The sequence below is a fragment of the Hermetia illucens genome, chromosome 5 (genome assembly GCF_905115235.1).
Source record: "Hermetia illucens chromosome 5, iHerIll2.2.curated.20191125, whole genome shotgun sequence".
In the NCBI taxonomy this organism is placed as follows: domain Eukaryota; kingdom Metazoa; phylum Arthropoda; class Insecta; order Diptera; family Stratiomyidae; genus Hermetia; species Hermetia illucens.
The window spans coordinates 7,246,589-7,261,161 of NC_051853.1; the positions used below are offsets into that span (position 1 = coordinate 7,246,589).

A 14,573-nucleotide genomic window follows, 5' to 3' on the forward strand; every position below is an offset into this window, starting at 1 on the left:
CATATTATGATGGTTTTTCGCACAGTGTGCGGCTGAATCGCATTGATTAATGTGCGTGCCGTTCCCCAGTGATGGTTTTGTTTGAAGCTGACCGACCTGGTCCCACCAAATATACCAAATATACAGCATAACCTTCGCGGTATGTATATTCGGTTAAGCCAATGACGTAGAGGAATAGTCGGGCAGTCCCCATGACTTTCTTTCTTTGAGTTGTTGTAATGAATCTATTTTTCCTTGTTTTTTATACATTCCTAACGCTTGGTAATGGTTCGGTGGTTAACTCCTGCTAACGAAGCAAATTAGTCCTGCATTTGGTACGGAACCTCACCGAGCAATTCCTCCGATTTCGCGTCTTCGAACATTTTTGGTCGTCAACATCGAATTCACCATGGTTAAAGCGATGGAACCTGTTGGTTGGCTGTGTCTAAGAGGGTGCAAATCTGATATCCCTGATAAAGAACGGAGATTCGAAGAAACAGATGAAAAGCTCCGAATAATTTTTGGATAGCGTTGATTTATTTTTTTAGGATTTTTTAAATCAATTCACTGTCTGTCTGCCTGTCACATGAAGTTTTCTCCGAAACGACTACACTGATTCAAACGAAATTTCGTGGACATTTGGGAACTATGAAATCACATGCAGACAGTGAGTGATATAAATTTACACCCATACATGCAAAGGGGGATGAACATTTTTTTCGCATAATGTATCCATGTGAGACATCAAATGAAAGGTCTCAGTTAGTACTTGCACAAGCAGATTTTAATTTTGATACAAATTACAAAATGTGCGAGTAAGGGATCAAAATGTGCACACTTAAAGAGAGACATGACTCATTTTCGGAAGCTACCCAACTCAAAAACAAAACCTTATTAGAATCGTCTGTCTGTCTATCTGTCACATCCGAAATTTGGTGAGAAAATGTGACCCGTGAATCCCTTTATTGAGTCTAAGAAGGGAGAGGGGGCGGACTCCCCATACATGCGAAAGAGAGGAGTAAATTTTTCTTTTACAGAATATAGCCATGTGGGATATCAAATGAAAAGGTCTGATTAGTACTTTTCAAAAATGGTCTTACTTCTGATATTGAGGGAAACGTAGGCAGCTGAAGGCTTAAAATATATGCCAGAAAAGTCTAACAGGGCTCGTTCTCGGAACCTATCCAACCGAAAAATCTGAAAAAAATCACAATGGTGCACTTATGTAGAATCGGCGCCTCAAAATACATCTCATTCCGATATCTGCACATCTAGTAGTGCAAAATTTGGTACCATCATACGTAATAATATAATGCACAATTTCGGAAAGTTTGATGGACTAACAATTATTATTAACAAAGTTATTGTACGTCAAAATGTCAAAATTCAATAATTCTGGGCTATTTTCCTAACTCCTTCTTTTAAATAATAAATTATTACATCGCAATATTGAGTCTGAACTATCCAAAAGCACTTCAGATATATTCCAGTTTATAATTTTTGGGCAGCAAGGCAACAATTCGTCCCCAATCTCTCTAATATTTTCCGTTTTTCGATGTCTCTATTATTCCTCCGGCTTGCATTAATAAAAAATACCAATAAAAACGAATAGACCAAAAAATAGCACTGAATAGACCGAAACCTGCCCAAGAAAATGCAAAACACGAATGAAAATCTATGAATTCCCCATCGTCATCTGCACAATAGCGAATAAAGCGCCAATATAAAGAGTAGCGCAAAAAAAAAAGAAACGAAATCCTTTTCTTCCAGTCCATTAAATTTTTATGACAATCTGACACACATAACAAACCAATGTACAATATAATATAGTGTGAAATTTTCGTACCATATTTAGGATATCAACTCCAAATTTACCCATCTTCCTCCCTCTGGCATTCCCTTGTCGTCTGTCTCAAACACATCACAAAGCCGAGTAGGTTTCAACGCTTCAGAGAGAAGTTCGTTCACATACTTTTCGTCCTTATTTCTGTCTGTTCCTTCTATGGGGAAGGCCATGCAGAGGCAACAACAGAACAGTTTGTGCCTAATCTTTTGAAAAGCTCTTCATAACATAATACCACCACCATCACTGACAAAAAGAACAGAGTCAAGGAAAGGAATTATATCCCCCTGTTGTCCTGCTCCTTGCTCGCAGGCTGAGCGAGCGGCGGGACGAGGATATCTTCCAAGGATTACCAAATCGTTTTAGAGTATAAAAATGTGATAAAAATGAGACAGTTGCTCGTTATGTTATCTTCTTATGGGCGATTTTCTTTTCTTGGCATAATGTCGCTCCTCTAAGGATATACATTTTTCCAGTTTTTTTTTTTTTCGTTATATTCGCCTTTCCTCTTCCGAGACAGAATTTTGGAAATTACATCCTTCGTTCGTCGTTATGAGTCGAATGTCACTTGCTCGAAGGAGTGGAAAACCCCTCGAAAAGGCAATGCCCAGGCGGAAAATATTGTTTGCAAGGTAGTTTCGTCGGGGACCTACGCACTGTCAGCACAATAGAAACTCCGTTGAACGACATAATATGCTTTTGGTCGCTGTTCCACACTCACCAACTCCTTTTTTCTTCAATTATAGCATAAAAAGTGTACGCTAAGTGTTATGATAAATCTGGAACAAAAATGGCAAACATAAAAACACCATCTACCCCCGCGAGCAGTGGGTATTGCTCCGACTGGATGTGTGTGTCTGTGCTTCTAGCAAACGACATTTCCTTAGGAGTTTATGGGATCCGCTTTAGAAACGATTACTGTCTCCTTAGGATTGTCAGCTTTATAAGGCTTTAAATCGACAGTGATTTGTACCAGACTACGGTGCGGAACGAGCAAGATGGGCGGGGGAAGTGTTGTATTCATGGTTATTTAGCAGTAAAGCTGACAGAATTATGGCCAAAATATAAATTATTTGTGAGTAGATATGAATGAGAATATGGTCGCAGCAATAACGGTGGTAATTTGGTAGCGGTTGGAAGTCACGGATAAAATTTGTGGGAAGATTTTTTCGATAATTTTAAATGGAATGGAAATGGAATTTCACTTGTTTGGAATCAGGACTTGTAGTTACATCTATCAACTCTAAGGGTGCTGACTCAAAGAGAAGTGGCCTTTGAATGGAACACAAACACGGTCCAATACCTCCATTTTAAGGGTATTGACTCACTCCCTTCTCTTTTGAATCGAGCACAGACACGGCCCAATATCTCCACTCTAAGGGTGCTGACTCACTCTCTTCTCTATTAAATCGAGCACAGACACACCCCAATACCTCCACTCTAAGGGTGCTGACTCACTCCCTTCTCTTTTAAATCGAGCATAGGCACGGCCCAATACCTCCACTCTAAGGGTGCTGACTCACTCCCTTCTCTTTTAATTCGAGCATAGGCACGGCCCAATACCTCCACTCTAAAGATGCTGACTCAGTCCCTTCTCTTTTGAATCGAGCACAGACACGACCCAATATCTCCACTCTAAGGGTGCTGACTCACTCCCTTCTCTTTTAAATCGAGCATAGGCACGGGCCAATACCTCCACTCTAAGGGTGCTTCCTCACCCCCTTCTCTTTTATACCTCCACTCTCAGGGTGCTGATTCACCCCCTTCTCTCTTAAATCGAACACAGACACGACCCAACACCTCCACTATAATTACGCTAATTGTAAACGAATTTAATGCCTATTAAAATCAATTTCAAGGAAAGAATCGCCAAAGCATAACTCATTCGACTGATGGAAACAATCAGCGTATACTTTCACGCTATATGTGCCATGCACCTATAAGTACATACGCCTAGACTGGGAGCACATTAAAAACAAAATTAAAACACTAAAAACCGAGAGAATTCTAATTAAGTGGAACGTGTTGAAACTCCTGTGTATCGTGCTAATGTATTAAATGAGCTATAAAATAATTCACTAATTTGCTTCGTTTTCGTTTTGCTTCACACCACCCTTGTATTGAATTTCACGGTTTCGCAATAAACTTTATTAGTCTCTGCCGCACCTTCAAAAGAAAGGCTTCCTCTCAACTCATCAAAATGGCTTAGAATCTTTTTATGTGTTTTGGTCGATCTGGGGAAGATAATAGCCGAGGTGTGAATGCTGATCCTTAAATTTTAATGTTCTTTGGAATGAATCGTGTCGAATTAAGCGGTCTTGATATACTGGCAATAAGGCCGGTGTTCAAATGGTTCTAGCTTCTTGAATATGGATCAAAGTGAAGAGTTTCGGACTCAGTTAAGCTTTTTGTTGGCAGAACCGAGTACAAATCATTCAAAAGGAACTCCGTGGGGCCGTGAACAAAAGCAAAGCTCGTTGCTAGTAGGACTTGATCGATAAGATAAATGAGGACCCGCCAGGACTCAGTTATAAACTTGTAACCCGAAAAATGCGAGCTCTGCGGAATCTTTGGTACTATTCCCCTCACATTTCGTGCAACTTGATGCCAGCAACGTGGAATTCATCCAGGATTGCCCACTTTCCTCTATAAAAAACTCGAAAGAGTCAACCCTCTCTATGAAAAATCAAAAGGCGCCGAAACCCAATGGTTTACCAGCTAGTCCTCCCAACATTAGCCAGACCTACTGTTCGTCTTATCTAAAGTTCGGCTGAAGTAGGGCATCGTTTCTTTCTTCTTTCTTCTGATTAGCAAAGGGAAAACGGCCTCTGAGCTGTCATTTGCATACCAGCATCTCTGTAGGCTTGACATATCTGGGAAGGTGATGCAAAACCCATCAGGAGTACACTCGATGTAACGATTCGTGCTGCCGGAGAATTATCCCCAAGGCAGTTCGGTTTCAGAGCAGGAAGGTCCACAGTTGATGTCGACCTGGCTTTACGGAACTCATGCTACTAATCTGAGGAGCCTTTCTGGCTCTCAATAACTGAGAGTAATCTATTGTAGGTTACTCACTCTAGCATTCTTCCCAAAGTATCCAAAAGACATATATTTCTGTAGGAGGTTGGCTCATCTGAAATTTTACCCGCCTTATAAAGTAGTGCTAACTTCTGCCGCTTCTATGGCGCATGGAAATATCCCCTCGGACGGGCAACCTTCGGAAACCTCAGCGAACATGTCCGATATGCGTCTTCTATTCTACCGGAGATCTTCAGCAATTCCTGGTGACTGGCGAGATTGCTGTCATATTCAGAGGTCGCTGGAAGTTGTCAGTGCCATCTTCTTGATTGAAAAATAATCCTGAGATGATGCTACAAAAATAGGGTAGGGCACGTGATCCGCGGAAATGAACTGTCACCGCATCGCTCCAATACGATTCTAGGCCCTCCCCGAAAGCTTTACATGTGCTTCCGAACAGAATTCCTTAAAGCGATTCCTCTTGCTCTGTTTAATTGTATCTACCGCCCTCTGAGTCACTTTTTTGGCTCCGTGACAGGCTGATCAGTTTACTAATCCAGCAGTAGTTTGGTCTTCTACTGAGGAATGAACACCATCCAGGCATGGACACCTCACATGCTTTGGCCGACTGCCTTATTAGATTGATGTAACTACAGCTTTATGAAGGTCTGCTAATCGGAAGCTTTTCCAAATCAGCCTGACATCTTTCTCGGTTGCGTTACGGCGTTACGACCCCTATCATATTACGGCGAGGGATACTTCGTTAAAACGGGCAGGCGATCCAGATTTACAAAATGCAAGATGTCGTGAGTAATCAACAGCCGAAAAGCCTTCCCGAGTCGAAGAAAATTGAACATTTCCGACATCCCGTTTGAACGAGCGGGCGACCCAGATTCAGGAAATGCAGGAATTTTCGTGCTACGGTCTCGAAAACGCGAGAAATCCCCAGATTGCCCGGGTTAATACATCGTTCGAACGAACAGGCTGCTCGAATTTGGGAGATGCAAAATTTTCATGTCACGGTGTCAGGAACGCGAAATACAGCGGAAAATTTACGGCCATAGAACCTGGCAGAAATCGAGGAAAATTGAAAATTGACGGGGCCCCAAGGTCCTGCAATATTGAAAATTCCCACGGCCCCAGGATCTTAAAAATGTTCAAAAATGCAGAAACATCGCATTGCTGCGGGTGATACCTATTTTGACCGGGCAGGCGTCCCAAATTGAGGAAATTCAAGAATTTGCGTGCTACGATACCATAAATGCGAGTCATCGTAGGGAATCGACGTTCGAAGGACCTGGCCGCATGGTGGGAAAATTGAAAATCACCCGCGGGTCGTAAAAATTTGCAATAATGGCAAAAATGCCTCTTTCGAATGGGCAGGCCGCCTAGATTCAGGAAATCCAAGAATGTGCGTACTATGACGCTAGAAACGCGAGATATCGCGGAAAACCGTCGGCCGGAGAGCCTGGCCCAACGAGGAAACTTGAAAATTTTCACTAACCCCGGGTCGTAAAAATGAGCAAAACACAAACTTCTCTCATTCTTGGGTGAAAAGGATTTATTGGGTAAATAAACTTTTCTAGGAAAAAAACTTGCTAAAAGATACCAGATGGCCCCTTCAACCCCTTGCGAGTAACCACTTTAATTGACTTCGGCATATACCTAATGGGAAGGGTACTACTGTAAGATTTTTTGTCAGTCGGTTGGCATGGAAACTTACGACTTAAGACAATCAACTGACAGTGGTTATTTTGAATGAGAGCATGCAGGTCCTCCAGTATTGCTGCCTCTCTAACATAAACCTTCACAGTGTAAGGTCTAAGGCAATGCTGTCCTGTCCGCTTGAACGTCAACTGCAAAACTAAAGAGCACAAGAAATGCAAGAATTTGAGTGTTACGTTTTCGGAGACGCGAGATAATCGCGGAAAATCGACGGCGTATGTCCAGACCAGAACATAAAGATGTTAGCTCTCAACCCATGGAATCCTGTATTTGCCCTCCATATGGTAGGATCGCACCTTACACACCGATAAGAGAATGTGGGGGCAGAACTCCCCATTAGTATGCTGCTTTTCCAAGAAACACAGTGTCCTGTTTATAAGTAACTAGAAAACTTGGCTGTAGTTTCACCGTTGTTGTTACCTCTCTAGAAATGCACAAAATTAAAGCCACAGCAGATTCACGCTTGTGATTTTAATTGCAGTAGCTCCTTGTCTAAGTCTGGAAATGCAGTTACCTCAACATCAAGATGAAATTGAGCTAGTTCTCTTTCTGTGTTGCTATATGGGAGTAGCAGATAGAAGGTGACCACCAGTGTCACTCGAAAACTCCAATCCTTCGTCAACACCTCTCTGTATCATACCAAGGTGGTACGCTGGCCTGACACTATGTCAAAAGAAGAACTTGGTCGGCGCACATGGAAAACGGAAGTGGCAGTGGATAGGTCACGCATTAAGAAGGGGGGACAATTGCATTGCTGGCCACGCTATATAGTGGAAATCACCATTACAAGATGGTCGACGATTGGGTCGTCCCAAGAGCATTTGGCGAAGAACAAAGAGGAGTATAGGCATCCCAGGAAGTCTATTGTCTTCAGAGGGAGGAGCAAGTAAATGACTTATGCTTAAAGCTAAAGAAGAAGACAGAGTCAAAGGACCCAAGCTGTAGCCCGTTGTAGGATCGGCATATCTTCGGGAACGGTACTTCAAAAATGTTCGCACTAAGTGCATTATGAGAGGCGGCGCGGAAAATAATATCAGAGTTGACAGAGCAGTTCATCAGGCAATTACAGAGTTTGAAAAGGGTACACATATCAAGGAAGATGCGGCGTTGTTGCAAGGAAGAGAGATTGAGTGTGCGGAGCCGTGGCATATAGTCAACCCGTGGAAGGTTCTTTTTGGAAAAGAGAGTCTGAGTGAATTTACGGTGTACAACTTCAAGAGCGATAGTCACAAATGCGGAGGGGGGACCAAACTAATGTTTCTGACAAGGGAATTGAACAGAGTTAAGGAGGGCTAAATTGAGGTAAAGTCGGAGGAAGAACGTAGGATAAAACCAGACATTTTGGAAGCTCTATTGATGATGTCAGCGAAGTGGGAATTTGAAACGAAGCTTGTCATCGAATACTACACCCGGGTCTTGGAAGAGGACAGTAGTAAAAGGTCCACTAAGTGAATAGGAAAAGGATGTTGGGAAGGGTTTAAGGAAATAGCACATCCAGTGACATTTGGTGATATTCAGTGTTAGTTTGTTAACCGAACAGCAATGGATCAGAGTACCAAGGTTAGACTGCAAGAGAGCATAGTCCAGCGGAGACGAAACAGAGGCAAATAATTTAAGGTTGTCGGCGTAAAGCAAGCACGAGCAGGTGAAAATGGAGGCGAGGTCATTGATGAAAAAAACTGGGAAAGTAGGGGGTAAATGTAGATCCTTGGGGAACACCAGAGGAAGGAATAAGATGAGTACCCATGGAAAGAAACTCTGCAGGAACGGTATGAGAGATAGGAGGAAAGCTAGGAGATGATTGAGTGATGAGAGTTTAGAGAGGAGAATATTATGGTCAACGGTATCAAAGGCTTTGGAGAAATTAGTATAAATAGCATGTACTTCCTGTCGTAGGTTAAAGCATTTAACAAAGAAGTTGGTAAAGACCAGAAGGTTTGAAGTCGTAGATCTTTGTTTCACGAAACCATGCTGCTCTTTGGCAAGGAGGTGACCAACCAGTCGTTGACGTATCTCTTGAGAATTTCGGAGCAAGGGAAGAGAAAGGTCTCCGCTCTTGAGGATAGGGATGATAAGGGCGTCTTTCCAGAGATGGGCGAAAGTAGCATTCTTTTAGAATGTTATTCTAGATTTTACAGGGAGGGAGGGAAATGTGTTTTCTACAGTTAAAAAGTAAGCGGTATGGAAGCCCATTAGGGTCAAGACTACCAATGAGGAACTCAACTACTAATGGCCAGATATTCGGAGCAGTTTGCAGTTAAAAGAGGCCTACAGGGTGATGATGCGGCCGAGGCAGAAAACACGGAAGAGAAATAGGAGCAGAGAAGGTCGCAGGATTGTTGTGCGAGAGCTGCCAGTGGAATCAGCAAAGCTGATGGAAGAAGGGAGAGATTGGGTGGGATTACGGGAGTAGCGAGTGTGAGACCAAAGCGGTTTTAAGGTACCGCGGACAAGGGCGGCTTCGAAGCTCAACAAGTATATTATTTTTATAGACATTTTTAATCATGGACTAAACAGTGGATCGGATAGCCTTAAAGTGAGCAAGGTTGGCATCATTCTTAGAAATCCGAGGCTTCTTCCGCTGCGCATGCTTCGGGTGAATGTTATTAAGGATCTTAGTTGTAAACAAAGTTGGGTACGAACGCCAGCAAGCAGGGGAAGAAAGGATATAACAGGAGAGGAGACCGGACAAGATTTTATCAAAGATTCCAAGGGTGTAACATGTAAATGCAGCTGATAGACGCTAAAGTTGAGTTGAGACCGTCTAAGTTTGCTTTGCGGAAGTTGAACTTAGTAGATTTAAGCACAGTTTTGGAGTTTGATCAAGGGAACTCCGCTTCAAATTCAAGTGGGGGTGGTGAGTGTCAGTTTTGACATATGCGGATGTGCAAGGCAATGAAGGGATGTGGCGATCGTGGAAGTTGGAAAAGGGGAGATCGAGAGTGTGGCGCAAGGAGTTTTTGGTGGTATTGAAATGCGAGTGTTCATAAAGGAAGAAAGTAGAAGAGAAGAGTGGGAGAGATTGTGGGAAGGAATTGGAAGGCGAGGATGATTAGGCCAGTGGAGCATGGGGAGGTTAAAATCCATGCAAAGGAAGAAAGGGAAGGAAGGGAATCTGACAGTAAGAAGTTCAGGCGAACTCTCAAACAATTCTTTAACCAGGTGAGAAGGGCAAGCACAAGAGACGTTTATACAAGATACAATGAACGGAGGGGAGTTGGGCGGAGAGACACGAAAAACGATACAGTCCGAAGGAGGGCCAGATGAGGAGACGATGAGTTCGACGAGGAGTGTATCTTTTATTGTAATTAGGACGCTACCGTTGGTGGACTTACGAAATGCATGTCTTATTTACGTCTACCACTTACCTAAACCATTTCTAAAACGATGGTCTTTCCAGATCTATTTATTTTTGAGTAGAATCCCAAGTTTATAGATATTCCCATCTCTTCTCCAAATATCAACAATAATTTCGCCAATCTCTAACCCTAAACCTGATTCCTCTTTGCCGTAATGAACTGCTACAAAACCGACTGTAAACAGAATCCCCATGGATTCCCTCAAGTCCTCCCCGCCAGTCAAGTGAAAATCCAACCCACCCCATGCAATGCGCAATGGTAAATTTACTCGGTAATTTCCAAATGGTATAATTAATTTGCCATGTAATGTTTGTGTTTAGAGAAACAGCAAAACAAATGGGCTTGCGAATTAGATACTCATCCACAATTTTATTTAGACTCATTAGATTTTGCTCAACACTCTACGGAGCTAATAATCACATTTAGATGTCAGACATGTTGTGAAGTGGCAACCATGATAATTACGAGTATATTCTCGAATGGACTCAGTCCGGCTGGCTTGGTTAATGCCAGCGTAGGGGTTTTAATTGCACGTTAATTTACATGATGATTAGATATTCGATATTATAATCGAAAATGATACAATGTTTAATGAGGGGCAATATGGGAAATTAACGGGTTTAATTAAATAGAATTAATTGAACTCCGGGAGATGTAGGAAGGCTATTAGGCAAGGCGGAAAGTGCTAGGAAATTTTCTTTTTATGAATTTCGCTACCGTTGGAAAATGCGCGCTTCTGCGTTACTCAAACGTAATTATGTGTGATGAGTGTTGAAGCTGCGTGAGATTATTTATGTATCATCAAGCTGTTACTTAAATGAGGCATAAAGAGTTATCATAAGATAAAGATACATCCGGGTACAAATCGAGAAAGATTTAGAACACCTTGACTATTGCTTGCGTTAAAAATTCGGTGAATATCTTAACCAATTAGGCAGAGACTATCTTTAAACAGGTTTTCTTGCCCTGAGACTCTATTCACCATAGTTTACTTGGACATAGATATAGTAAATCGGATTCGAAACGACGCTGGGAACTTAACTAATTAATTTTCTTTTCAATTCCAGAATTCAATTACACTCGCTCAAGATGCTGGAACTTCAGATGACAGCGGTCGAGCATCGGAACGGTTAACAACATCATCTGTAGCACCACGTGATGCAGATAGCTCTAGGCTAAGTGATGTAAGTATCATTTGTAGAAATGTTGAAACTTTGGGTAAATTTTGTAGATAGTTTTGTTTGGAACTTTGACATGAATGACCACTTTTTGTAAGTTAGTTTTTACGTATTGGCAATTCGAATATGGAGTTTATGGGGAGATAAAATGTGGTTTGAATATTCTGAAATGGAAAACTGTGTACATATATTTCTCTTACGGTACATTGTCTGGTATGGTTTGTCCAACTAACTGCTTAACTCCATTACAATAATCTACACTTCCTCTTGGCTATGTAAAAATTATGACATTTTCTAATTGCATGCAGTTTTTTCTAATACGCTATGCATCGAAGACCTTGTTTTGTATCTTTCGGGTAAATTGGACTAATTTAAGCAATTGTCCTGAACGCAAAGGGGTTTACTTTTCTTTCTTGCATTTACACTCATAAAAGATCAAAAATGTCAGTTTTTGTCGCGGCGCAATGTATAAAAAATTCAAATCAATGCGTTCGAAAATCGCTTTACACTTTGAAATTCTTGCTGGTGTTCGTCAAAAATGTTTTTCAAGAACGGTTCGAGTGTTCTTTCGATTATTTTTCATAGCACTTTGCAACATGTACACAACGATGATATGCAGCTGTGGTTCTCGCAGCTAAGTTTTAAGGTTTTGTGTAAAAGAAAATCTTATTAAAATCGGTACCTCTCCTAGAGTCTCCTCTAGGTTCTTCCTTTTCTACACAAACCTTGGACAGTGGAAGAATACATGCTCTGGGTTCTCTGGGACTCCACTGCAGTTTGGACAATCGGGTGAGGTATCTAGTTTAACAATACTGTCTCTAGTTCATTTTTTGAAAAGCCTACTGATGAGTCCATTGGGAATGGACGAAATACGTATCTAGGCGATCCCAATAGGTTCTCAATACCCCAACTTAGGAGTGAAGTCTTCAGAGGTCCTCAAGCATCTCCCTTGTTCCCAATGATGCACTGACCGATATTTATCAATTACACTTCCTCCAAAAAATATAGCATTAGGACAAATAGAATAGAATATTTCAAGGGCGAGACATATGCATTATGTCACAAGCCAGTAGTTTATCCCAATATTAGTAATCATGTTAGGTACTTCAGAATATTTAGGCTAACCCACTGTATACACATCCCAAGCTTCTTCCTTTTTGGGGATGTTTCTCAGGTTGCACAGGTATACTGTTTGCAGCCTGCATTGGTTTTGACCTGTGGTGAGCTGAACCACACTCAGAGGGCAACTCAGAGTTCCCCCAATGACCCTCACTGAGAGATCAGTATTCGTCACCCAGCTAAGGATTTACCTGGGGTATTTCCTGTCTGACCTTTCACCCAGCCGTAGGTTTACCTGGGGTATTTTCCTGGCTAAATCGACGAATACAAGGATGCCCATTGGAGCGACCAGTCCCTCACTGGCTTTAAAGTATAAAGCACATAGGGAGAGTCTAACTTAATCAGGAGCATTCTCATTTCTTTTTCATACTACTTCTCTTCTCAATTTTTGTTTCTGATCTTATAGATCGGTATTCGTCATCTGATGAATACAAGGATGCCGTCTTGGAACGACCTGCCCTCCCTGTACTTTGGAGTGTAAGTACATCAGGGAAGGTCTTGTCTCCATCAGTAGCATTCTCCTTTCATACTCCTACTATCCTCCTTTCTTCTCTCTTACCTCTGTTTTTGATCTTGAAGTAAGAGGTCGGAGGACATGGAGCTGCCCTAAGTAGAATGTAGCTACACCTCTATATTGGATGCTCATACTATGTCCAAATGAGAGGGTTGGCTGCTTCCATACGAGTAGTCTCAGCCACCTATACGCAAATCTGGTAGTAAGATAAGAAACCAGATATGCATTGAGATTGCTACACCAACCTTACGTTAGTAAGTGATAGCAACAAATAATAGGATGAGCTTGTAGCCAGAACACAACAGAAAAGTGCTTGTCTGAGGACGGGGACTCGGTACTGTGAGGGAGCGGGACCCTATCTTAGAGTAACAGCTGTTGTAGTTTGTGGATATCTCATAACGAGAACACTGAATTAGAGAATAGTCACAGGCGGATAGTCACGGGTCAAGCCATCTTGTAATGTACAATACAAGGTGTCGCCCACAAACCGAAATGTTACTGGCGATATCCTCCATGCCCTGTGAGAAACTGGGTAAGATTATAATTAACATCACCGTGCCGTCTATCCAACCTCTCCTTGATGGTAGGGATGAGCCTGTGTATCAACCTACCCTTTCCCGAGCGTTCCCAATACTCTTGCCATCTATTTAGAGAGCTGTCCCTTTCTGGGTTCTTCGTCTGCGATGAAGGAGAGATAGACTTCACATTGTATATATTCGTCATCTCATCTGCCAGAATGTCAATCTGTATCATTCCCGAGATGACGAATGCCGCATCATTTGAGACAGTCCTGAATGTCGAGCACACCCTTAGGGCTGTTCTTCTGTAAACTGCACCCAGTTTGATAGCGTTAATAGTAACCTGCAATTCATTTCCCCAAACTGGAGCTGCATAGGGCACCATCGGACTCACTACACTAGCTATAAGCGACCTAGAAAAATCCAGGCACCAGAAAATCTGGTGTGAAGAATGTGAGCATGGCAGGGACACTGGGATGCGCTCAACTCGATGGTCGGATCTATCCAAAGCAAACTGCGAAAGGCAGAGGAGACTAGAAAAGCGCGGTTTGATACTGATGGCGGACCCCAGGAGTACGTTGCCTGTGCGGGTGTCCCACAGGGCTCCGTACTGAGCCCACTGAAATATTTGCTGGTAACTACCCTTTCCGTGGATTGCATCTTCTGCCAAGCCAATAACCATTTTTATGGCATCAATGGTTGATCTGGCTTTACGGAAACCATACGGTCGATCTAGAAGACCTCCCTGCCTCGCAACAACCGGGAGTAATCTATTGTAGATTACTCGCTCTACCATTTTCCCACAGTATCCAAAAGACAAATAGGTCTGTAGGACCTAGGCTCACCTGAAGGTTTTCCAGCCGTAGGCAGTAGTACTAACTTCTGTCGCTTCCATGATGCGGAAAATATTTTCTCGGACATGCACGCTTTGACCAACTCAGCGAACATTCGGCACGCCATCCAGATCCGGAGCTTTGTTTTCTCCTATTTTAGCGCAGATCTCCAGTAGCTCGTCACTAGTGACTGGCGATACTACCGTCACTTTCAGAGGTCTGCTGAAAGCCGTCAGTGCCCTCCTCTTGCTGGGGGAATAACCTCTGGTTAATTTTTAACAAGAGTGAAGGGCATGTGATGTGCGGAGATGATCGGTCTCTGAATCACCCAATTACAACTCTATAGGCGCTTTCGCAGAGGTTTATGTGCACTTCTGAACAGAACTCCTTAAAGCATTCTTCTTTCCCCGTTGGATGATGAGCTTGAAGGTTTTGTAGGCCTCCTTATAGGCGAGCTCTTTTTACCCTTAGTCGATTCTGCCTAACG

General features: G+C 42.5%; 1 protein-coding gene across 3 annotated transcripts in view; it reads left to right on the forward strand.

Annotated features, from left to right (window-relative positions):
• Positions 1 to 14,573, forward strand: part of LOC119656545 (autism susceptibility gene 2 protein homolog) — an 855,308-nt gene that overhangs the window by 217,501 nt on the left and 623,234 nt on the right. For all 3 annotated transcript variants that reach the window (XM_038062905.1, XM_038062907.1, XM_038062906.1), the window contains exon 3: positions 10,992 to 11,108. In XM_038062905.1, coding sequence (XP_037918833.1) covers positions 10,992 to 11,108 — 117 coding nt within the window. The remainder of the gene's footprint in view (positions 1 to 10,991; positions 11,109 to 14,573) is intronic.